The sequence below is a fragment of the Vigna unguiculata genome, chromosome 10, assembly GCF_037176805.1.
Source record: "Vigna unguiculata cultivar grain cowpea cultivar isolate G323 ecotype 2 chromosome 10, ASM3717680v1, whole genome shotgun sequence".
NCBI classification, from domain to species: domain Eukaryota; kingdom Viridiplantae; phylum Streptophyta; class Magnoliopsida; order Fabales; family Fabaceae; genus Vigna; species Vigna unguiculata.
Window position 1 is genome coordinate 2,416,063 of NC_140801.1, and position 24,137 is coordinate 2,440,199.

Below are 24,137 nucleotides of genomic sequence, written 5' to 3' on the forward strand. Positions count from 1 at the left end.
TAAATTAAATAAGGTTAAAACTTTTTTTAAGGTTAATACTTAAAACCTGCAATATATATATAGTATATGCTTGAGGTGGTTTGATTTGAATCTATGAATACACAAGGACGGGGAATGGAATGTCTGAGAACATAGCCACACAATTCAATACCAATAGTCGAATAAAATTCACCATTTTTTACTTAAAAATCTGTACTAAAACGAAAAACAAAGAAGCCACGCGACTTCCAGTGTGGATTTCCAATACCTATAATATGTTTTGTACGTACAAAAATCTCCATAAACAGCTCGCTATAAGGGTATCCGTAAACATAAAGCTTTCACTATAATAGAACTTTACAATTTTGCCGCTTGTTACCGCAGTGTCATAAGCTGGAACGTGCATACCAATGATACAAATTGTTCAATCAATGCCCAAACTTGAATAAGGTTCAATTCCACCCTGACAAGGAAGATAAATGAAAAAAGGAAAAATTTGCAACATAAATCTACTTTTGGCACCATTCTATCCCATACAAAAGTAAAACTTCTAGCTTAACAAAAATTTTGTTTGACGAAAGTGAAAGGGCTAACATACTAAACTACTATCAGAAATGAAATCTAACCACCAGACATGCGATTATCAACACAATCTAGTGATGAACAGGAAGAACCAAAGCTATAAAACAATGATTTTTTTTTATTAATTTTTTTGAAAAAATATACTATATGTACGAAGGATGCATGTGCATGAGTATTGAGGATGGTCTCGTTTTCTCTATCATGAATAAAAAAGAACCAACTAAACTTATTTTACAGAAATATACTACTCACTGAGCAATCATCATGAACTCGCCATACAGTCTCGCCCAGAAGGTTTGCCACCGACAGGACAGTTAATTGGGGGAAATAGTTTTGTTCTGCCACTGGAATTGTGTTAGTTATGATAACTTCTTGAAACAAACCGCTTGATAACCTCTCTATAGCAGGAGGACTGCAAAGACAAGAACGACGCATAAGTCATGAGTAAAACAGCCTTACATCAAGAGATGTAATTGTACATTTGTGCTACTAACCACCATTGCAATACATACTTCATATATCCATTAAAGGTCACAGGAAAAGAGGGGAACAAACATTGGAAATCTTTTTTTTCTCTATAAATACAAATAATTTTCTATCCACAAGAAAAGTGAGGCTCCCACACCATATAAGAGGCAGAAGGGCTTTTACAGCTTTCTAGTCCACCCAGACAGTCACTTATGCTAAAGGAAGGTGTGTAAAGGGAAAAAATATAAAGAAAAATCATTAGGTTAGGAAGGTTGACTGAGTATTGCAACTTCCTCAGCAGAAGTAATCCCTGTTTCTACCATCCATTCTTTTATGATAACATATAGGCCACGTTGGACAAGAGAAAGCTGATTGAGGTTTCCCTCCACCCAAGAAATACCCACATACTTAAAGATTTCTAGGCCACTTAGATCAGTCAATCATCAAATGAGAAACCAACGGCGTAACACTTCCTGGCTTTCAAATTCAAAGGAAATACACGATGCAAATTGCGTAAGGCGCAACAGCAACAGCAAAACAAGTAGTACCATGACAGGTACCCCCATAATTAAAAGTGAGGAATGTTGCCTCATAAGAAAAGGGATTGAGTGGGAGATTTTATACTGTGATGAGGGGAAACTCAGATTGTTGTGGGAGAGTCCATGCCTCTCGAAAGTCCTTGAATAATTTGTATTCTTTTGTGTTAATAGAAGAAACCTCTTTTTCTACAAATCTAATCACATTTCCATTAGTACGTAGGTTTTTTGTATGTAGGGGATTTTTAAAACAGCTTGCGTCCACCAGTTTCTTTTCCCCTGTATATGCCAAAATAATGAAACATAAAACTCGATCAAAACTTCAAGGAAAACAATCTGTTGATAATTCGCCCTTGTTGCAGATTCACCACAGGATGTTACCATAGAAAGTGTTTTGCAACAAATCATAAGTAAAAACAACTAAATTATATAGCAGCTATTATACCTGAAAACAGCATGCGTAGTGCATGCATAGACTTCCCTTGCCCCTTCTTGATGCAACAGAGCTGCACCTTTGGCAATAGTCCCTACATGACAGCCAATTTTATTGAGAACAATTGATAAGACGAACAAGGCATACTACTGAATAAAAAGAATACATAAACAAACAGAACACTTAGAAATGTAAGCTATCCCTCCCTACACAATAAATTTTAGCGAAAAATAATTACCACAAAGGAATAGACTGATATATACCCAAGGAGCTAACACTTTGAAGTTTATGCTGCCAGATACAGAGCTAGTAATAACTTTTCATGTCTAACATGCCCGCTCAGCTAAAGCCTATTACACTGAAAACTTTGGACAAGGAACAGACCTAGAAAACATACCATGTCATAATCTAGAAAATATATCATGTTAATCTAATTAAATGTGAAGATAGAAACATTGATGCCAATGTCACGGAATGACAAAGAAAAAAGGATGTCACAACATCAAATACAACTGAATTTGGATCTCTCGCTTTAACTCCAACCATGATAATGACATTTTAGAAGAGAGGTATCACAGATTCAACATTTTGAATAGGATTTCAAAGTTTTGCAAATCTGTACTAAATTGACAAGATTAAATGAGAGTATAAAAATTCAAGCACTCAATGATTGAAGTTATCTCCACAATTCTCTGCAAGCATTTATATTCACGAAAAAAAAAACTACTACCAAGACAAGGGGAAGTACAAATAAGGGCTCAAACAATAAGACCTTCACCCTTCATAATACAGTATATAACTAATTAAAATGACAATTCAATTCAAGTATTTTATCAATTCCTAAGTAACAAATCCATGAATTGCACACATGCACCACTATCACAACCCAATGCACATCAGAAGTTACTAATACATCTACTTTAAATAATGTCCTCCAACAAGACAACTCTGAACTCTAAATTCAATCATATTTCATTCATTGTCCAAAGGAAAGCATACCAAGTAATTAGCTAAACTTTACTTAAATATGCAAATAAAAAAACTCTCAAATTGTTAATCTATTTCTGCTTGAAGTAATTTTTATAGAGAATAATTCAAAATAGTTTCCAATTTAGCAGGCAAAACACATACATCAATTCCTATCCTTTTGGGAGAAAGGTTCTCTTCATATATCTACCACCAAAATGTTCAAAACAGCAATAATTACAATAGGTTCTAAACAATAGTAATTCCTTCCTTGTCTTCACCAATTTCTTTAATGAGAGAAAAATAGCAGAGGGAAACTTTTGATTTTAACTCAGATATAAGAACATATTAGGAAGCCAAAAGTAATGCTAATATAAACAAGTATACCTTCTACATTTCTAAATTTGTGTACTAAAACTTTAAAAGAAAAAAAAAACAGAAAAACAAAGTAAAAAGAAACTGTATCTGCATAAAACATATTGAAAACCAATAGCAGAAGATATCCAATCTCATAGTAAAAATTATCTTTGTTGAAGCTAAAATGAAGATTCTGTCAGTGTCTATAATTACTTGGGTACTAGACAGCAGAAGTTCACACCATTTACCACGAAAAATAAGAAAATTAATCCATTTTACTTGAAGGGAGGAAAAAGCAATTGCATATATTGGGAACAAATCAAAGTCATCTACCAGCAAATAAAGAGTTCTACTGACTTACCAGCAGTATCAATCATGTCATCTACCATAACTGCTACCTTTCCCCTGACATCACCTATCAAATTCATCACCTGCAAGATGAGATTCACCCAATCACAAGACAAATCCTAGAAGGTGTTTTAGTTTAGAACAATAGTTTATAAATTATGATTTATCATCAATTGCAAGTGAATAATATTGGTCTGTGGTCACCCCTTAGAGGTCTTAGGCATTGTTTTAAAGCTCAAACTGGTCTAGTAACTGATTTGGATCTTACCACAAAAGTTCTGACAGGATTGAACTGCCCCAAAATACTCAATCCGGGAAGCCCAGGACAAACCAGGGAACCGGACTTGATTCTGGTTATTAAGAACCAACTGTCTACAAATAGGTATGTATATGTATAAAACTTCCAAGCAGTGGTTACCAGATCACGGATGATGTTTGAGAGGGAAATGCAAGGTAATTACCTTACTTGGTTCAAAACTATTGTGATTTTTAAAGCATCATTTCAATATAATAATCATTTTTATTACATTCTATTGTTATAATTATTGCTATGACGTGTTTGGTAAAACATTTCATCTAGATTATAGATGAAATTAGCGGATGAAATTTCGATAAAACAATTTACTCTTCGCTTGGTAAGGTAGTTTGTTTAATAGCTTTTAGCTTATTTCAATAAGCTACTCAAACATTGGCCAAACTGATTATATTTTGTCCAGGACCAGATTTTAAATAGTTGGTCTTACATATGAAACAATTTGACATGATCTGAAAAATAACAAAGATATAAATCATTTTACAAGTGGAAAACAACCAAGAGTCTTATTTCATGCTAAAAATTCTAATTTTTTGTTTATCATAACTAAATTTGAATTATCTGAATTCTGTATATTTCAAGCTACCAAAAGCCTTATTTTGAGTCATTGAATCTGCCTTTTAGTCAAGATATCTAAACTTCAAGTTACGAAGAATCATACCTCTGCTACATTATGCCCATGACGCCTTTTATCAACAATAGCCAAGGGAGCATCAGATAATTTTTTGGCAAAAGCACGTGCTCTGGCAACACCACCAACATCTGGTGAGACAACTACCAAATCGTCTGAACAAATAGTTTTGCTGGCAAGGTAATCAAGTATGACAGGCTGGCAGAGGCATAAAAGAACATATGGTTAACCAATGACTCAATTTCATTAACAGTTTCAAGGTAAGAACTTCTGGTTAATCCATGATTAATAAAATCCAATACAAAGTGAACATATCATTAGATCTCAACTTTTACAGAAAATAACAGGTACCACTTTGAATACTATATATTTTTTCCTAGAATAGTCTAACTCAGAACTACATGAAATCCTCCAAGAACGTCAATTTAGAACCCAACCATTAACAACCCACCTTCTAACCATCCAAGCAAAGACTTCAACGTGCATTTTACATTTTGCAGTTAAACGTGCATTTCATGGACAAACTGAAAAGCAGCACAGACAAAATACTTCTCATTATTGCCACTAATCACAAACACATTACAATTAGACATTGGCATTAGGGTAACAATTTGTTCATACTAACCTGCCCCAGCACAACACATGGCACAATAAAATGCATGAAAGGTTCTCTATACCAAAATTTACAAAGAACAGCAAATAACCAAAGGGTAGCTCAAAGGTTTATTAACAAGAGAACAAAGTGATGCAAGTCATCAAAGTCCATGTGTGATTGAACTGAGAAAAAAAAATAGAAGATTTCTATACATCTAAAAAAACAAGATTTCAAGATTCTTTATGACAAACTTAAATTATCATATAATTATAAACAATAAAATTGGCATGCCACCAGAAGGGTATCATTTCAGTCTAGAATTGAGATGCACCAATAAAACAAATATTGAACTGACTATCAAATAGACAGAATATCCAAGGAATGTTTGTTTGAGTTTAATAGATTGAAAAAATTATTCTTCAAAGCCATTATATAGCAATGACATAATAACTCGTTACCTGTCCATACACATGATCAACTGGAATATCAAAATAACCCATGGACTGCCCAGAATGGAGATCACAAGCAAGTACACGATTTGCACCCGCTTCTGTAATTAAATTTGCTACAAGCTTTGCAGCAATGGATTCACGCCCTTGAGTCTGAAACAGTAAATGAAGAGCATCTTATTCCAAAATTGAATTTGGAAGTTTGATATTTTCATTTAATGGTGAACCTCCATTGAAACAATTTTTCAATAGCACTATATAAGAAAAACTAGATAACATCCTTTCAACCAAACTAAAATGCACAGATACACCAAATGACTAATATCTTCATGTTAAAAGCATGTTTGATACGTATACTCGTGATATGGCTCTCACTACATTTTCGTTTTGTTCTTTTTTTCTTGAAAAACAATTGATGGTGTATATTTTGCATATTTTCTCTCATTAACTCTCTAAGGAAAGTATTAGATATTAAGTAATTTGTTACCCATTTTGCCATGTCAGGTTCAGCTTATTTTAAGGAAATAACTACTTACTATTGCCAAGTTTCTAAAAATGTCCGAATCCGGCAGAATTAGACTGATATTAGGATAAGTTAATTAATTTGGGATGACTTAGACTGAGATTGACCACTCTTTCGTCACTCACCTACCAATTGAATACAACTAAATGTATATTGGGCAGGCTCCTCCATTGGTAGAAGGTCCACCTCTAGTTTTTGTATACTTGTCAAAGATAACCTTGCTCTTGGAAGCAAGAAACAAAATGTTGTAGTCAAATCTAGTACAGAGGCAAAGTATCAAGTTATGGTTGTAGCAAATTATGAGCTTATATGGCTCAAATATTAGCTTTAGGAACTAAGTCTAGGAAGTTAAACAATTATCACTTAAATGAGATAATCAGGCCATCACAAACATTGCCTCAAATCCAATACTACATGAAAAGACAAAGCACATTGAAATTGATTGTCACTTTATTAAAGAGAAACTCATGTTTGAGAAAATATTTACAAACTCTATCAATTCTTACATCAACTGGCAGATACATTCACTAAGTAGTCCTCCAATTAACTACATATGTAAAGCTATAGTAATCCTAAAGATATAGTAATTAACGAAATTAGAATCTTGTAGAATCCTAAAGATATAGTAATTAACGAAATTAGAATTAATTTATGATAGGATTAATTAGATTGACTCTACATATCCAGAAAAAGGTAACCAAAAATTCTGTCGAACTCTAAGAAAGAAGGAAGCGTTGAGTTGAAACTGTGTATTTCTGAGACAGCACATGAGGAAGAGGAATCAATAGATATTCATAATTATATTGGATCAACACCTTATTTCTATAAGTATAACATTCTACAATTATGTTCTCTTCCCTATAAATTGAATACATCCTTTGTGGTCTAAACACACAATTCATCATATACGTTCTCAGTTTCTCTCTTTCCAACAAATGCTTTTGAAAAAAGCAAAGCAGTTATTTACAACCAAATAATCTATACCAAAAAAATGCATTTCATCCAACAGTTTAAGCTTTTGGCAGAGTTGGTGAATGATGGTGGACATAAAAGCTATCAATATAAGAAATGTTATCTTCTTTGGGCTTATTACCAATTGAGACAAAGAAATTAATGCAAAGGGGTTAGTTATCAATATTAGAATTGTCACAAATTGCAATAACTAATAAAATGGGTCATATTCAAAGGTTAAGTAGCTTCAGATATGAGCCTTATGCAATAATTCGTTTTCACAGATTATTTAATAATGGTCTATTCTATCATAAGTGAACATTATATCTTTAGAAAACTGACATATTCTGGTTTATGGATAGTTACATCAGAATTTGTGCAAGTAACAAAAAGCACAATTTCAACACATGCCTGGGGGACATGATGGAATGAGAAAGAAAATTTTCACCACAAGCAATAAATATATTATGCAAATGTAAGCTGATAAACAGACCTTTCTATCAGCTCTGGCATATCCAAAATATGGAATGACAGCAGTAATATTTTTGGCTGAAGCTCTTCTGCAAGCGTCAATCATTATGAGAAGCTCCATAAGATTCTCATTTGCAGGAGGACATGTGGGCTGCACAAGAAACACATCACACCCCCTGACACTCTCTTGGAGCTGAACATATATCTCGCCATCAGCAAAACGCTTTATCTTAATTTTTCCAAGCTCCAGACCCAAGTAGCACGCAATTTCCTACTTAAATACAAGGAAATCAAACATTTCAGTAAATTATTAAAGAATAACGTGTACAACATAAGACTTCAAATTAATACACAAAACTACATGCATTCATTACTAACAACGTATGTAACACCCTAGATGGATATTACTAGATAAAGCATATATCATAAAGTTTCTTTTGGAATTAAAACATTATATAAAGTTCCCAAGCGCGGGAAAATTTAAAACTTATCTCGCTGTAGTTCAATCAAACAAAACTTACAATCTTCTTTCAAAGGAAGAGATTACACTAGTCAGCTCCCCTTACCTGGTTTCCTAGCTTCAACCAATCTCTAATGGATTCTTCCTTGCCTCCACTCCAATTCCCTCTCTGAATATCAATTCTCAGCACTCAACTTGCCACACTATGACTCTTTGTTTCCTCACCCCCTCTTCTCTCTCTCCCACCAATTCAGCCCAAAATAAATAACACAAATAATAAAAACGAAATTAACTTAAATTCAAGGTTTAATGGTCATTACTTTTGATTACTGCTCCCCAACTGATACCTCTCCGTTTCTCAGGAAATTTCTACAGTTTTCTAGATTTTTCCATCACTTAACAAAAATATAAAAGTAAAAAGGGTGTACTTACTTTAGCCAAGATTTGAACCCACATCCTTCCAACCCATCAAACACATGCAAACCAACAAACCATCACATTATTCATGTCAATTCACACATTCATACGAACTTAAACCATGCTTCCGCATTCACAATATATTTGCAAAATAAAACAGAATTAAATAAACATAATAATGGCATACACAAAACTTGAACCCAAGTCCTCTCAACATAATCAAATACCAGTTAAGCTAACACTATTCCTTGTCTAGGGTTTATCAAGGAACTCCCTTAGGTTATTCTCAACCCATCATTACTTATACTTTATTAATTATTATTTGTATGAATTTCCTGGGTCTTACAACGTCTATTGTTTCCATCTTACATAAAATAAAATAAAAAAATTGAAAACAAAAGGAAATGGAAAAAATAGAATGGTTTTTGTTTATGGCACATTTAGTTGTTTTTTTTTCATTTTGTGTTTTCACTTTTTAATAACAAAACTGTCACTTTGTTTTTAGAATTTTCCTATTTTTAAATATTAGCACAAGAAGCAACAAAAACAAAACAAAAGGTTGTTTTCAACGTTTACTGCACAAATCTTTAAAAACCAGATGCAAACAAGCGAAAACAACTAAATCTTGGAAACATAAAACAAGGTGATCTCTCCGCAATCATAAAAAAAAATATATCAAATGAAAAATAGATTTACTCTAAGCTAGAGAATTCATTTCAATGAAATAGCATGCTAATCAGAATTACAGAGTAGATTACTCTTAAAATGTTAAAACAAAATTACTAATTAGTTTGTGCACAAAATTCCATACACAACTAAAGTTTATTTTGTTTCTTCATTTCAATACAATGCCAATGTAAAAATTTGAGTACTACAGCAACTACACAAAAAAAGACATGAATTTATTGATGTGAGTTCATGACTCAATGATTGTGTAAAAAAAACTTCAGCTAACTTTAGATTGACAAAAATGAACGGAACAAAGGATAACGAAATGACATTGGCAGGAATAGTTTAATAGTCTAACATAAAATGGAATGAAATGAAACCTATCTATTGTTGTTAAAATGTAATGTTATTCTATTATTATTTCTTTTGTACGTACCCAGCTTTAGGGTTAGTGTTTAACGTAAGGGTCTTGCCTTATTAAGTAACTCCTATATATACATCAATTAAAAGCACAATAGTGTAGGTTGAATACACTGTTTCTCAGCTATCTTATTTATTCAAGTATTGTCGACTGGTATCTATTCTATTTTCATCTCCGTCTCAGTCATCCAATACCCATTTTTGTGGTTCGCTGCAGGTATTCTCCTTCACAAGCAATTTTGTTCGAGTCAAAATTATGTATTAAATATGTGGCCACGCAATACCGCTATGTATTGCCCAATTTGGCAGGCCTGGGGGGACTAATCAAGTTATTATTTACTAATCAATGTTTCATCGGTATTGAGTTCAGAACACAGTTCATGAAAGTAACATTTTTCCTCATGTCAGAAAATCAAGCAGACAAATCATGGTCATTGTTTTATTGTATCGTAAAGTGTTCACATCAAATCAACTACTAAACAAACACATGTTTACTCCTAACCAATTGATTTTCTTCACTTCCCAAACAAACTTAGATACAATTCCTTATTATCTTCGGTGTGACACCGCTGTAACCTATTCTCTGTTATTGAAAACTTTTTTCGCATGGACTACCAAAGTAAAACTCTGATTCTAATTACTCCTACACTTTATTTGAATAAACTTCTCCATAAACACTTATGAGAGAAGAAAATAGAGACAAGATGAATTGAGTTTCTCCTAAATGTTCAAACAACTTACGTATTTTAACTTTTACAAAAGTTCCCTCGTCTAACTTATCTAAAAGTTGAGGTATCAACTTATGAAAGAAGTTTAATTCATTTTATATTCTTACTCTTACTCTATCATAGGTGTTCGTGAAAAAGTTATCTAAACAAAGCTTAATTCTGATCGCTTATCAACACTAAAAATACCTACCGATCGATATTAAATCCTCCTACATGAACTCTAATTTATCTTCATCATTTCATTTCCTACATCTAAACACATCCTTCCACCATATTCGAACTCTAGTTTTCCTACTCCAGATGTCCAAAAACAAAACGAATCGTTCAAGAAAAAACACGACCTGAGAAAGCGCGGGATTGGCGGTGCCGGAGAATATTCTCAGACGAGTGTCGTTCCGGTGAACCAAATCCCGAATCCGCGCGTTCGGCGCTACGACGTAGCTCGGAATCGCGTTTCCGCCAGCGACCTCATTAGCACTCGGCCTCCCGTTCTCCAACTGCACTGCTTCTATCGCCTTGCAGCGCTGAAGAAACGCGCGTTCCGTTAAACAGTTGCAAAAATAGAGCGAAGAAAACGAGAGAATCGGAAATAGGTTCACTTACGACGGCGTTTCGGAACGCGACGCGAGAGGTTTGGAAGAAGCGAGAAGTGGTGATCGGAGAGAAAGAAGGGGAAGGAGTGGGAGCGGAGTGAAGGTACGGAGTGGACATGGCGTTTCGAAACCGTGGAACACGATGATCTTTTCAGATAGCGTGGTATATTTATATTTTTCTCTTTTTTTTTCATTTCTGTGTTTTATAATATATTTTGTTTACTCTGTTAATGACAAAATGATACTAATTATTTTTATTTTTAAAGAATTATTTAGAAAAAGTAGAAAGTTTAGCAGTTTCTCTTGAACTAAAAATAAGTAAAACAATAATATAATATTGTTAAATCAAGAACAAAGTTTATAAAAATAACAAAAAAATTAAATTAAATAAGTTTTTTTATCTTCAAAATGTTCTTTATGTATTTTATTTTTAAATTAAATTACATAATATTTTGACCTTATAGTCCATAAAAGTCAACATGTATTATAATATATTATCTATGTACTGTTTATTAGAAAAAACATTTTACATTATTTTTATACAATATTAAAATAAAATAAGTATATAGTTTATTTTAATGATGAAACACAAGTCCTTTAAATAATTTAGAAACAAAAAGATATATCTAATCATAAAAGAGGTTAAAATACTCCCTTCGTCCATGTTTTTGTTGAAAAATCTCAAATAGGTCCTAAGATTTTTTTTAGTCTCAATTAGGTCCATATTTTTGAAAATGTGTAACAATTAGGCCCATTCCGTTAGTATAGAGTTAACAGCGTTAAAGATGTGCCACGTGTCAGCTCCACATTTTTTTGAATTTTTTATTTTTATTTTTAATTTTTTTTTAATTTTTTTTTAAATTTTTTTTAAATTTTTAATTTTTTTTTTTGAAAATTATACATGCCACGTGTCACATCAATATTGTGCCACGTGTCAAGTCAGTAAGGTGACACGTGTCAATTTATTGTTTGAATCTCAATTTGGTCCATATATTTGTTATTTTAATTATATTTCAGTCCATTTTTTTTTAATTTTCAATTTCATCATTTCCAAATTGAGATCAAATTTAACTTTTATATAAATTTTATAATGATATTTTTATTAAACATTTTAATAATATTAAGTTTATTTTATATTTTGTTTTAAAATTTTAAAATATTTATTTTAACTTGTTACAAAATTGTTTTAAATAATTTATATACAAATGTTAGAGTTGGTTTAAAATTAACAATTTTATAAATTTAAATATAAAATTTTAAAACAATTTTGTAAAAAGTTAAAATAAATATATTTAAAAAATTTTAAAAAAATGGATTGAAATGTAATAAAAATAACAAATATATGGACCAAATTGAGATTCAGACAATAATTTGACACGTGTCACCTTATTGACTTGACACGTGGCACAATACTGACGTGACACGTGGCATGAATAATTTTCAAAAAAAAAATTAAAAAAATTAAAAAAAAAATTAAAAAAAAATTAAAAAAATTTTAAAAAAATTCAAAAAAATTCAAAAAAATGTGGAGCTGACACGTGGCACATATTTAACACTGTTAACTCTATACTAACGGAATGGGCCTAATTATTACACATTTTCAAAAATATGGATCTAATTAAGACTAAAAAAAATCTTAGGACCTATTTGAGATTTTCCAACAAAAACATGGACCAAATGAGTATTTTAACCTAAAAAATAAGATACCATTTTTGTTACATAACAAGAAAAAACGACACGAAACTTTCTACGAAAGATGCCAAAAGCAAATAGCAATATCCTTAATTTGGTTTTCTGGAAATTTAGTACTTGAAATCTTGTATTGAATTCTGGAAGAGAATGCAATCTTAGTAACAAACCGAAAAATAAAACACCTTCCTATATACAAATTTAGGTAACAAATTTGTTGTTAAATATTTATTAGCTATATTTACAATATTAATTTCATGAAACGACGGCAGAAAATGTTTTAAGCTTATGGTATAATTAGTCGCAATATACTCATTTTCGTCTCAATGTGTCTAAATAGTATCCGATTTTAGCTTTGTGTCTACTTAATACCCAAATTAGTTAATTTGCATCAATATAGTTCATCCCATTAAGTTTCCAAAAACGCTATCAACAGTGCACTAATGTGGCATTGCATAACAAATAGTGTCAACGAAAATATTTATACAGTGACAATTTTGGTTTAACATGCCATATCTCTCTTTTAATTATTTTAAATGATTTTCCCCGTCTGAAAGCCCTAGTTTTTCATTGTCTTCTTCGTCTTGAGCTGAATTTTGTTTTTGAAAAACATCTTTGGTTTGATTTTTGTTAACAGCGGTCTGGGAATGAATATTTCAAAGGCTGCAATTACTTCAAATGGTGCAATGAAGATAATGGGAATGTAAGAGATGCAACCATTGTTAGACAAAGCAAAAGGATAAATAATCTCGAGAAAGAGTTGATTGATTCTGAGAAGTGACTGATGTACTTATTTAGGATAATTGGTTTGTTGGGTTTGATTATCATCCTCCTCCCGTGTGTTCAAACAAAAACCCTAAACCCCACAATCCCAACGACAAATCATGCAATCAACAACCAAAAATACTAATTTGCGCTAATGTCAAATGCAGTTTCAATTTTGTCCAAATCATGTGAACTCCTCCAAATTCAGCAAACCATTTTCCTCCTCTCCACTAACGTCTGTAGAGAAATGGGAACAAATGTGACTTTTTTTGTCTTATGTTGCAGTGTTCCACATCAAACACAACTCTCGTGCCAAGTCACAATATTTTTCCTCACTTACCAGGTCCACACAGTCAGACTTATCTGATTTAATGGCGTCAACGAAAAGGGGTCACATTAATGCAAATTAACTAATTTGGGTACTAAATAAACACAAAGTTAAAAACGAACACATTGAAAAGAAAGTGGACATGTTACCACTAATTATATCTACGCTGCTTTTTCTATATTCAATCAAACGTAATTTCTAAGTGCATTTCAAAAATTTTAAAATGTCCATTTACTCCTTGTAAATATGTCTTTTGGATGTTTTTGAAATCTTTTAAAAAGAGTTTTCTAAAATTTTTGGAGTATGAATTCCAAAACAGAATTCATACTATATTAACCTATATAGTATTGGATGCAATTAGTAATCACGAGGTATCCTTTAAAATTTACTTCAATAGTTTAGAATGACAAATATATTAACCTAACTATTAATTACGTTATTGCCTCCCGCACCCCACAATTACTAACTCCACATCCACAATAACAGGAAAAAAAAAACAAACTCAAACATCATTCACCATCGCACCAAGCTCGTTCGTTGTCGCGTTGTCATCACTGTTGTAGCTGAAAGAATGAGAGAAAATGAAGAAAAGAATTCAAAAGTTTCCAAAACATGTATTCCCGAGGTAATTTTTGTGAAAGGTAAAACGGTCATTTTAAAAATTTGAATATGCGCTCAAAGAAATTTTGGTGTGCAAGAAATAAAAGTCATTAGCATGTAGTAAAAAATGGGGTTGGATTGAACCAATTTTGTATTTAGAGTAGAAATCCCAACACACTTAAGTATTAAAAACTAAGTTGCAATTAACCCACCATCTCACATACACACACTTTTTTATCATGTTAAATTCATTAGAAAAAATTAGGAATAGAAATGCAGGATGGACCACGTTAGTCATCTTATAAGAAAAAGTGTGAAATGAACTGAGTATTTTAATTCACTTACTTGTTTAAGTTCATCCCGCATAATCCTTAATCAATGCGGGCTAATGATGGATTGATCTGCATTAACTCACATAATTTGCATTAACTTAAATTTCTAAAATCCAGTAACACCAACACAACACACACATCATGTGTGTTTCTTCTGGGCAACTTAGTCATTTGATTATTTTTTTTCTGTCCATCTAAAAGTAATTCACTCATTGAGGTCCAATCCATCTAAAAATAGTTTCCTCATTCGTTATTGCACTTATACGATTGACATGACAAGATTGATCTATAATTATTTGATTGGTGGAACTTGCATGAACTCTTGAATGAAATTGGGATTAAGGTTCATGTTGGGGTTCGAAATAATTAAGCATGAATTATGTATATGATCAGTGCACTATTTTATGTAATTGATGTTAATATGAATAGAAAAAATTAGGAATAGAAATGCAGGATGGACCACGTTGGTCATCTCATAAGAAAAAGTGTGAAATGAACTGAGTATTTTAATTCACTTACTTGCTTAAGTTCATCCCGCATAATCCTTAATCAACGCGGGCTGATAATGGATTGATCTGCATTAACTCACATAATTTGCATAACTTAAATTTCTAAAATCCAGTAACACCAACACAACACACACATCATATGTGTTTCTTATGGGCAACTTAGTCATTTGATTATTTTTTTTCTGTCCATCTAAAAGTAATTCACTCATTGAGGTCCAATCCATCTAAAAATAGTTTCCTCATTCGTGTCTCGTTTCTTATTTCAGTTCAAAGTTGATTCTTATTTCAATAAACATCTTAAACATATTTTTCAACTGACATTAAAGTAAAAATATATCAAAAATGTAAATAACTAAAATACTAGTATAAAATGCATTTGACACATAAAAAAATTAATGTAATTAGTTAAAAAAAGACTATATTTATTTATTTTTAAAATTTGAAGACCTAGAAGTATCAAAATTTTGAATAATGACAAAATCAAAATTCACATCAAAATTCATAAACAACAAGCATATTTAACTCATTACAAAATTACAAATATTACTTATTTTTAAAAAATATTATAAAAATTATTATTTCTACTAATTTAATTAAATAAAATAAAGTTATAAAAATTCTTATCAATCACTGATCAATTTTCAATTTTCAAATCCACAAAACAAATGTTACGTAAAACGAATTGCATTACCATCCCTAGAAAAAAAAAAAAAAAGCAATCATCCATGACACTTTCACTGTACAGATATAATATCTCGTGTAAAAAATTATTATCTATAATCTATGATATATTATTGCTTTGTATTATCCTCTCTTGACTTTTAAAACATATATTGTCAAATAAAAGATAATCAAACCAAAATAATGGGTAAAACCAAAGTTTATCCAAGATAACACAATCATTAGAAAATTTGTTTCAACAGTCACGATCAAATATTACATAGATTGTGCAACAAATACTTTCACGGAGAACTATCATTGCTCTATGCAAAAAGAGTTTTTGTAGATCTTCCAAGCACACATAGTAGTAGTATATGATCTTCTCCATTTTCTTTTATCTCATCCAAACAAACCATAAAGGGTTGATTGGAACAGGAAAAGTTAGGGTTTGATTCAAGCCATTTTCTTTCAACTCTTCTGAGAAAGTGAGATAGCAAACAACCAGTAAGTAACTAGAGTCCAAATTTGCAGGGATTTTCTGCACTCTATACATTTTAATTCTCCTTATTACACTTGAAAACCTTAGCAGACATCAAAGGACTAAGTTGAGTTTGATTCACATTCTGCTATTGCTATGTCAAAACTTTCTAAACGTGAAAATCAAAGCATGTCTCAAAGATTTGGGTTAAGATCCTTAATGGAATGGATGTGAACAGGTCCAAGCTTCATGCAGAAACTCCATGTGGAAGAAGTGCAGCAGCCACAATTCTACCTTCTTCATTCAGTATGTTGTAAGTTGATGCTGCATTTCTCTGTGTAAATAGTCAAAAGAATATAGCACTAACTCAGTATAAAGATTTTTGCAGTCATCAAGTTATGGATTGCCATGTATGCAGTCAAAAGAATTCTTTCAATGATATGACAGCATATGGTTGAATGATCATGTAAATTGGTTTCAAAATAATAGATCAAAATTAAAATTTTCACTAATCATTTGTACCATCATGTTTGAATTATGAATTGTTTTATACTTGGGACCAGTTTGGTCAAACAACTTCTAAAAGAGATAGATAAGAAAAAAATGAAATGAGTTTTTCCAATAAGATATATAGATACCGAATCTACAGCTTCCAATTTCATGCCAGTGGATCGAATAAACCGTCTCAGTTCAGGATCTACATGTTGAATGTTCCTTCCACATCCAAGAATCAAAATCTCTGCCAAATAATTTTTTCAAGAGTCAGTTAATATAGATCAAAAGCAATTAAATAGGCAATCACAGCCTTCAATTAATAATATATTAAGAAAAGGCAATGTATATTAAGCATGAATTCATTAATTTATTCATTCAGGGAATAAAAGATTATGAAGTATCCTACCTAATCTCAAAAAGGAAATGCAAAATCAAAAGTAGAGCTTCACCAAAATTTGGGGGAAACAGAATGTAAAGCAAAAACAAAATGAATGTCAAAACTAAAAAATTCAACCTGGAATAGGACGAATAATTTGGAAGAGTGATAAGCTGCAAGAAGAGACAAGTTACCATATTAGAGCAAGATAACATAATGCATTTTCCCCTAAACAAACAGAGATGAAACTAGAATGTTATAATCCATTCTTCTTCAACTTTTAGAGTAAAGGATCAATTTCAGGATAAACACTAACTGTACAAGAAAAGATAAAATACAACAGCTTCATGCATAAATAGAGGTTAAGAGGAACATGAGAATGCAAGAATGCTTATTTGAATAAAAATGTTGCTAACAAAGAATAGGAAGAAGAGACAAGGAGCATAGAACAAACAAACCTATCAGCAGTGATCTCTGAAAACTTCTTCGGTTTCCAAGACATGAGTAAATTTCCAACACAAAGCAAGCTTCCTTCATACTCAACCCCATTTACAGTAAACCCCGTATCATTATACCTAAACAAATTGAAATAAACAAAAATAATAAATTAAGTCTATAACTTGAACCCAATACTGAAAAAATGAAAATTTAAAACACCCTACTTTCAGAATGATAAGAAAAAAAAACCCAGAAAGGAAGAAAGGAACAGAGAAATTGCAACCAAGATAAGTCCATGCATCAAATTACATATCATGTCACTATATTTGAGAAAATTCTACAAAACCCATTTCCCTTTCACCTTTTTTTCTCGAACCCCATATTAAAAACTCAAAATTTTAAACACCCATGCCAGAATGAGGAAAAAATTAACAGAGATTACAACCAAGTTAAGTCCCTAAGTCCAGTTACTTGAGACAATTCAGGAAAACCCATTTCACATTCAATAGTCTTCCTCGTACCGTAAATTTAAAAAAAAAAAAAAACTAAAATTTAAAACACCCCATTTCAACAAATGAAAAACAAGGAACAAAATATTTCAATCAAGTTCACTCCCTGCATCAAGTTATACATCGTGTCACCATGTTATTTGAGACAATTGCAGAAAACCCATTTTACATTCAACTCTCTTCCTCAAACCCCACATGAAAAAAACTAAAATTTAAAGCTTTACATGAACAAAAAACAAAAGGGGAAGATGGATTGGTACCAACCCTTGAAATCGGAGCTGGTCCTCGGGGACTTGATCGATGAGATTGATCTGATCGTACAAAGAGAAAGCGCGTCGAAGAGAGGGTAACGCGTTGACATGGCTGTGAGGCTTTAATGGTTCTTTGCGAAGAGTTCGTAAAAGGGTTGGAAGTGCAGATACTGCTTTTTGCCTAACCGCCATGCCTTGTTTCTCTTGCTCTTTCCAGCACCAAACCAACTCAGTTCTTCTCCGATCTTCCCTCAAGTTATTTTCAATTTTATTATTTCCAAAGCAACTAAGATAAAAAAAAAAAAATCATTTATACTATTTTTTAAGGTTAAAATTGTGTAAAAACTTAGTTCTTATTTAAACAATGTATTTCTGTTTTTAAATTATAGTAATTACTTTTTTATATATATTAGTGCAGTTGAGTGAACTAAAAAATTAACCCACTACCAAGGTTTAAATTTATTTTATAAAATACTTAAAAAAATTACTTTTTAGATCACATGATTATATATTATTTTGTTATTTTTTGTATTTGTTTTCACATGTTAAAAAAAAGTGATGCTTTAAAATTAACATGATATATATTTTTTATATTGATTGAAAAATATGAATAATAATTTAATAAAGGGTTATTATATTCTTATTACCTATATTAATGGTAATGAAAGATGATTCTTTAGTTATCGTAGATGATGATTGAAAAATAATCTTTGATACTTTTGTTATTTAACATATTTTTAATAAAAATAATAAAAATTATTTACTATTTACATTAACAAGAATATATCTTGTATTAATAAAAAAATCATATTTGCTAACATATGAATATATGTAAAATTATTTGTAAATCCTCTAATCTAATTAAAAAATAATAAGAACTCAATTAATTGAAATAATATTTTAAGAAATTGTGTAATTAATCAATTTTCATGTTGATGAAAAGAAAAAACAAAACAAACTAAGCAAAACCTTAAATCAACTAAAATCGAACAGGGGTAAATAAAACAGAACAAGTGAAAGAAGAATAAACAACAATACCAACAACAACGTTAATGGCTTATTCTTCTTCTTCTTCCTCCTCTCGTTTGTTGTTGCAATTACAGAGTTCTTCGCAACTAATGCTACGTCTTTCACCCTTTCTCGTTTCTTCTCCTCCTCCTCCTTCTTCTCTCTCTTTCTCCTCCAGCTGCCACGTGTCCTCTTCAGCTCAATCCACACTCCAACAGGCACATCAAAGAAGCTCAGAAATGGTGGCATTGGAATATGCTGACCTCAATCTCTCTTACAACTTGGTAACCCTTTTTGTATTCCTCATTATATAAACCATATACACATTTTTCTGGGACACTGTTATTTTGATTCGTCTACTTAATGGTTCAGTGTGATTTTCCCTCTCAATCAATAACCCATGATTTTGTTTCACATTGGAATATTTGAGAACAAGAAACAAATTGACATAGTTGTAATTCAAAAGTGAAAACAGAGAATTGTAGTGCTGTTAAAGCACCCTTAGTCCTCGAAAGTAAGAAAATTTAACTAAGTTACTGAAATTTCCACTCTTTCATTTCAGTCACTAAACTTAATCTCTTGTTGACATTTTTGTTCCTAAGTATATGCTATTGCTATCATTTTATGTCTTCAATTTTAGTCCAATCTGATTGACGAATTGTACTTTGTGAGAATTATTTTGAATTTTATTAGACAGTTCTAGGGACTATAATGGTGGTTTAAAAATAATATTAATCTGTGTGATGCATATTTATGTGTTTGTTTGTGTGTGTGTGTGTGTGTTAGCTTTTTACTTTTGGATTTGCTGTTTATTTATTTAACCATGTTATGTTGTGTATCCAATTTCAGGATCTGGGTCACCTCAGGATCAGGCAACATGTTAATCCTCTAAGTGCTTCTTTCTCTGTAATGTGTTACTTTATAAATTCAATCTCTCCATTCAATTATTTTAGCTATGTTTATGTTTTATTATTATTAACTTTTGAAAGAAGTTGTGTAGGAATCTATGATATTACGTATATAGATAAATAGGAGTGCAAGTGGCACAATCTTCAACACACATATTGTGTTATGGGTTAAAATTTTTTGGAAATAATAAAACTAGGAAGGAGACTTGTTAAATAAGAAATGAGACTCACAAAGTTCCATGTTTTCCATTGAAGTCCAACTGATGTAGAGCATGATAAGAAAAGTATGTTTCACTTAAAGTGTAACTTTTGTCACAACATTTGCTTTCAATTTATTCATTGTTTGCCTCGTTTATTCAAGTTGTTATACAAAGAGGTATAGGAATTCAGAATGTGAATAGAATGCTGCCAATGTAAAGGTCTTTTACTCTATGATTATGATAAGATTGCTGACATCTGTAATAATTACTTTAAAATTCATATTTACAAGGATTTGTGATGCATTGATAGTGTATCAAAATTAAACTTGAGATGCATTGTTGTGGAGATCCAGAGGCAGATTCAGAAACAAGACATAAATAGCTTCTGTGACATAGAGTTAGACTATTGGTTCAATGAATCATTCATCATGCATTGAAGTAGTCTTTTTCTTTCCACTGAAGGTGGCTCTTTTTCTTTATAGGTTCCTGCACAAGTACCAGACTGGAACCAGGTCTTTGCAGACCCAATGTTGCCACTCATGGTGGACATTGGATGTGGTAACCTGAATTTCAATGATAAATTTATTTGATGCATTTTGTGTGTCTGTTATGGACTGGTACAGATCATGTATGTGGAAGTTAATAATGATGGAACTAGTTTCTTACATGATATAATACCGAGGTTGCAGTTGCCTTTTGGTTTTGTTGAATCAAAATATCTTGCTCATATTGATACAACAATCATTTTCATTAATTTTTACCCTTGACATCAAAATGCCATTAAGAAGTATCTCTTGGACTAGGATCAGTGAATCATTTCAGTAACCTAAGTATACTACCTATTCCAGCATATCTGATGTTGTAATTTGTAAACCATGTCAGGCAGTGGCAGGTTTCTAATGTGGTTGGCCAAAAGAACTCCTAAAAAGAGAAACTTTTTGGGTTTGGAAATCCGGGAAAGGGTATGGAACCATTTTCTTTCTGTCACTTTTGGTTTCAAATGCCCTAGATAATTGCTTCTTTCAATCAGTTTTTATTTCTTATCTTTTGAGCACATTAAGCTTTGAATATAGGGGAATCTTGTCTGAAAATTTAACACTTCCTTGTGCAGATAGTCAAACGCGCTGAGACATGGGCAAAGGATCTGGCTCTCAATAACATGTACTATGATACTATCCTAAAACTCTATATATGTTTTTCTTTTTCAATGCTGGAGTAATGAATGTTGTTACACTAAAATGCCAGACATTTCTTGTTTGCAAATGCCACAATTTCTTTCAAGCAGTTGGTAGAATCATATCCTGGGCCCTTGTTCTTAGTCTCAATTCTGGTGAGTTGTCTTCTATATAGCATTGCAATGCAAGAAAAGGGTGTCACTGAGCTAAGGGCTTGTTGGCTACATTGTTATTACTAAAGGATTTTACATAAAAAAGTGCCTATCATTTGTGGTTAAGTGATTTCACCCTACACATGCAGTGTCCAGACCCACATTTCAAGAAAAGACATCATAAAAGAAGAGTTCTCCAGAAGCCTTTGGTCGGTGCTATAGTGGACAATTTAATGCCAGGGGGACAGGTATATTTCTGCATCATTGCAAAAACTCATGCATGTTCATCTAAAATTTTGTTAAATATTATTCTGTGAGATTTCCTTGTTGTACTATACTGTCTTATTTTAATTTCTACAAGTTACATGTTTTTTACATTGGTTGTACAAGAGCTTGCTCCATAAATAAAGACCGAAGATGAACCATGCTATGAGCATTTGTTTAAATGTTGGGATATGTAAGTTCGTCTAATGATTTTTAGAGGAACTAATAATGAAAAAGCTTAGGTTTCGTGAAATATAAGTCTGTGCAAATACTTAACACATTAGTTGACTTGTGATGTATATTAATCTTCCAATTAGAAGACAATTATCAGCAATACGCTTGAGAGTTTGTAAATAGTGTTTATTACCTTAATGGGGTAATAATGCATGGAATGGTATTTCTTACACATTGTAAGAGGTAATGAGTAAAACAAAATTTCCTCACATACACTTTCCCTCCCTTGTGCTTTTATATTGTTTCTGATAGTCACCGTCATAAAGATTGTGGAAGTAACTGATATACTAAAACAAGAGTCCAGATTCTATGTTGAACTTTTTGATACTGTTTTTTGTTGAGCATTAAAAATACACTGATATTGGTATATTAAAATTCTTTTAATATATTTTAAAACATCAAAATCATTGTCCATCAATATATTTTGAAAACACACTATAAGAACAACACAAAAACCAGCAGAGAGCCCAAATTCCTGAAACAATCATATACTCTAGTTCTGACTCAATTTGTATACACATTTATTTTGTTTCGGACACTTACAGAAATGTTGCGGTTTTTATTTCATTTTGTTATCAGATTCATGTTTTGGTTCTGAACATTTCTTGTACTAACATTAACAGTTATTCTGGAGCTTTTGACTGAATTCTCGTTTGTTACTGTGTTATGACAGGTTTTTGTACAGTCTGATGTGCTTCAAGTGGCACTTGACATGAGAAATCAGTTTGATGAAGTTGAAGCACTGAAACACATAGATGTTTCCAACCCAGCTATGTTGTGTGACAGTGAAGGGTGGTTGTTAAGCAACCCCATGGGAATAAGGACTGAGAGAGAGATTCATGCAGAACTTGAAGGTGCAAAAATCTTTAGAAGATTGTACCAGAAACAGATATGAAAGATGAGTTCTCAAGATTAACTACTTTGTTGATTTGCTCTCCTAGTATGAAGCAAAAGGATAACCTTGTCCATGTCAGACATAAATGGAAAGGAACACTCATGACACATCAAATCTTAACATGATGCTTGGTCTTTTTTTGTGTCTGCAGAATCCAAGTTCTTTTACATGTTCAACTACAGTTAAAAACCTCACATCTTCCTAGAATGCTTACCAATGAAGTTCTCATGTTGAACATATCATACCTAATTGGTTAAGGTTAGGGTTTGTGTATTATGTATTTGAAGTGTATTTTTGTATGATCAAGTACAATTGAAAAGTAATTTTGTGGAAAGAAAAGCACAAACTTTTTCCCTTACATACAAAACTCAACTTGGATTATTCATGATTTCATGTGATTTTCTGATACAAAGGCCTCAAACAGGAAAAAAAAAACTGTCTTTTAGTTTCAAATACAATAAAAAAATATACAAATAGTTTTCCATGCAATTTATAAGGTAGGGTTGGTAAAATGGTAGGCATAGTTTTAGGTGAGGTTCATTAAGGAATATTTTAGCCACAACAATACTGTTTTCAACTAAAATTCAAAGCTGTGTAAAGGATAATATTTTTTTTTTCATACATTTCTTATGAGAGGAGGGTATTCTTAGAAATCTCGTTTGAATAATTTATTTTTGTTTCACTCAAATCAACAATATATTAGTATCTTAAAAAATAATTAAAATAAAATAAAGATTTTACAGTGAAAGAAGCTTGATTGTCTGCAAGTAATTATTTATCCTTTCTTTTTTCTCTTTTTTTAAACTATAAAACTTTATTGGCAATTACTAAAATTAATGTAACTGCATACCTAACATCACACCAACATTGACGAATGAAAGGAAAAGGACAGCGGAATTCTACGAACATTAACAACAGAACAACAGAGTTTTTGGTTTCACCTTATTTTATTCATGAGCAACAAAAATTATAACTGGTGTAA

General features: G+C 31.7%; 3 protein-coding genes across 3 annotated transcripts; 1 reads left to right on the plus strand and 2 right to left on the minus strand.

Annotated features, from left to right (window-relative positions):
- Nucleotides 1-143: 143 nt before the first annotated feature.
- LOC114166843 (ribose-phosphate pyrophosphokinase 1) lies at nucleotides 144-11,054 on the minus strand. The gene is made up of 9 exons (XM_028051705.2): nucleotides 10,900-11,054; nucleotides 10,638-10,820; nucleotides 7,625-7,873; nucleotides 5,667-5,810; nucleotides 4,644-4,811; nucleotides 3,683-3,752; nucleotides 2,011-2,092; nucleotides 814-973; nucleotides 144-442 (listed from the first exon to the last, which is right to left on the minus strand). The coding sequence occupies exons 1-9, from the start codon at nucleotides 11,005-11,007 to the stop codon at nucleotides 404-406; spliced, it is 1,203 nt and encodes a 400-aa protein (XP_027907506.1). The 5' UTR covers nucleotides 11,008-11,054; the 3' UTR covers nucleotides 144-403.
- A 4,938-nt stretch (nucleotides 11,055-15,992) lies between these two features.
- On the minus strand, nucleotides 15,993-18,615 carry LOC114165972 (uncharacterized). Its single transcript, XM_028050620.2, has 5 exons — nucleotides 18,333-18,615; nucleotides 17,580-17,696; nucleotides 17,260-17,294; nucleotides 16,889-16,989; nucleotides 15,993-16,584 (listed from the first exon to the last, which is right to left on the minus strand). The coding sequence occupies exons 1-5, from the start codon at nucleotides 18,509-18,511 to the stop codon at nucleotides 16,498-16,500; spliced, it is 519 nt and encodes a 172-aa protein (XP_027906421.1). The 5' UTR covers nucleotides 18,512-18,615; the 3' UTR covers nucleotides 15,993-16,497.
- Nucleotides 18,616-19,320: 705 nt separating this feature from the next.
- Nucleotides 19,321-23,522, plus strand: LOC114166462 (tRNA (guanine-N-7) methyltransferase). The gene is made up of 8 exons (XM_028051198.2): nucleotides 19,321-19,611; nucleotides 20,177-20,233; nucleotides 20,918-20,993; nucleotides 21,318-21,397; nucleotides 21,547-21,596; nucleotides 21,681-21,765; nucleotides 21,912-22,010; nucleotides 22,934-23,522. Exons 1-8 carry the CDS (start codon nucleotides 19,372-19,374, stop codon nucleotides 23,153-23,155), a joined length of 909 nt encoding a protein of 302 aa, XP_027906999.1. The 5' UTR covers nucleotides 19,321-19,371; the 3' UTR covers nucleotides 23,156-23,522.
- The last annotated feature ends 615 nt before the right edge of the window (nucleotides 23,523-24,137 follow it).

What these genes read in the sequence shown, in the direction of transcription:
- LOC114166462 (XM_028051198.2), top strand. Translation starts at nt 19,372, where the DNA reads ATGGCTTATTCTTCTTCTTCTTCCTCCTCTCGTTTGTTGTTGCAATTA. An exon ending in GTTTGGAAATCCGGGAAAGG is followed by an intron (nt 21,398 to 21,546) that starts GTATGGAACCAT and finishes TTCCTTGTGCAG; the next exon opens with ATAGTCAAACGCGCTGAGAC. An exon ending in GATCTGGCTCTCAATAACAT is followed by an intron (nt 21,597 to 21,680) that starts GTACTATGATAC and finishes CTAAAATGCCAG; the next exon opens with ACATTTCTTGTTTGCAAATG.
- LOC114166843 (XM_028051705.2), bottom strand. Translation starts at nt 11,007, where the DNA reads ATGTCCACTCCGTACCTTCACTCCGCTCCCACTCCTTCCCCTTCTTTC. An exon ending in TGACATGATTGATACTGCTG is followed by an intron (nt 2,093 to 3,682) that starts GTAAGTCAGTAG and finishes GCTGTCATGTAG; the next exon opens with GGACTATTGCCAAAGGTGCA. An exon ending in GAGTTCATGATGATTGCTCA is followed by an intron (nt 443 to 813) that starts GTGAGTAGTATA and finishes CTTCCTTGTCAG; the next exon opens with GGTGGAATTGAACCTTATTC.
- LOC114165972 (XM_028050620.2), bottom strand. Translation starts at nt 18,511, where the DNA reads ATGGCGGTTAGGCAAAAAGCAGTATCTGCACTTCCAACCCTTTTACGA. An exon ending in GACCAGCTCCGATTTCAAGG is followed by an intron (nt 17,697 to 18,332) that starts GTTGGTACCAAT and finishes CAATTTGTTTAG; the next exon opens with GTATAATGATACGGGGTTTA. An exon ending in AATTATTCGTCCTATTCCAG is followed by an intron (nt 16,990 to 17,259) that starts GTTGAATTTTTT and finishes ATTATTTGGCAG; the next exon opens with AGATTTTGATTCTTGGATGT.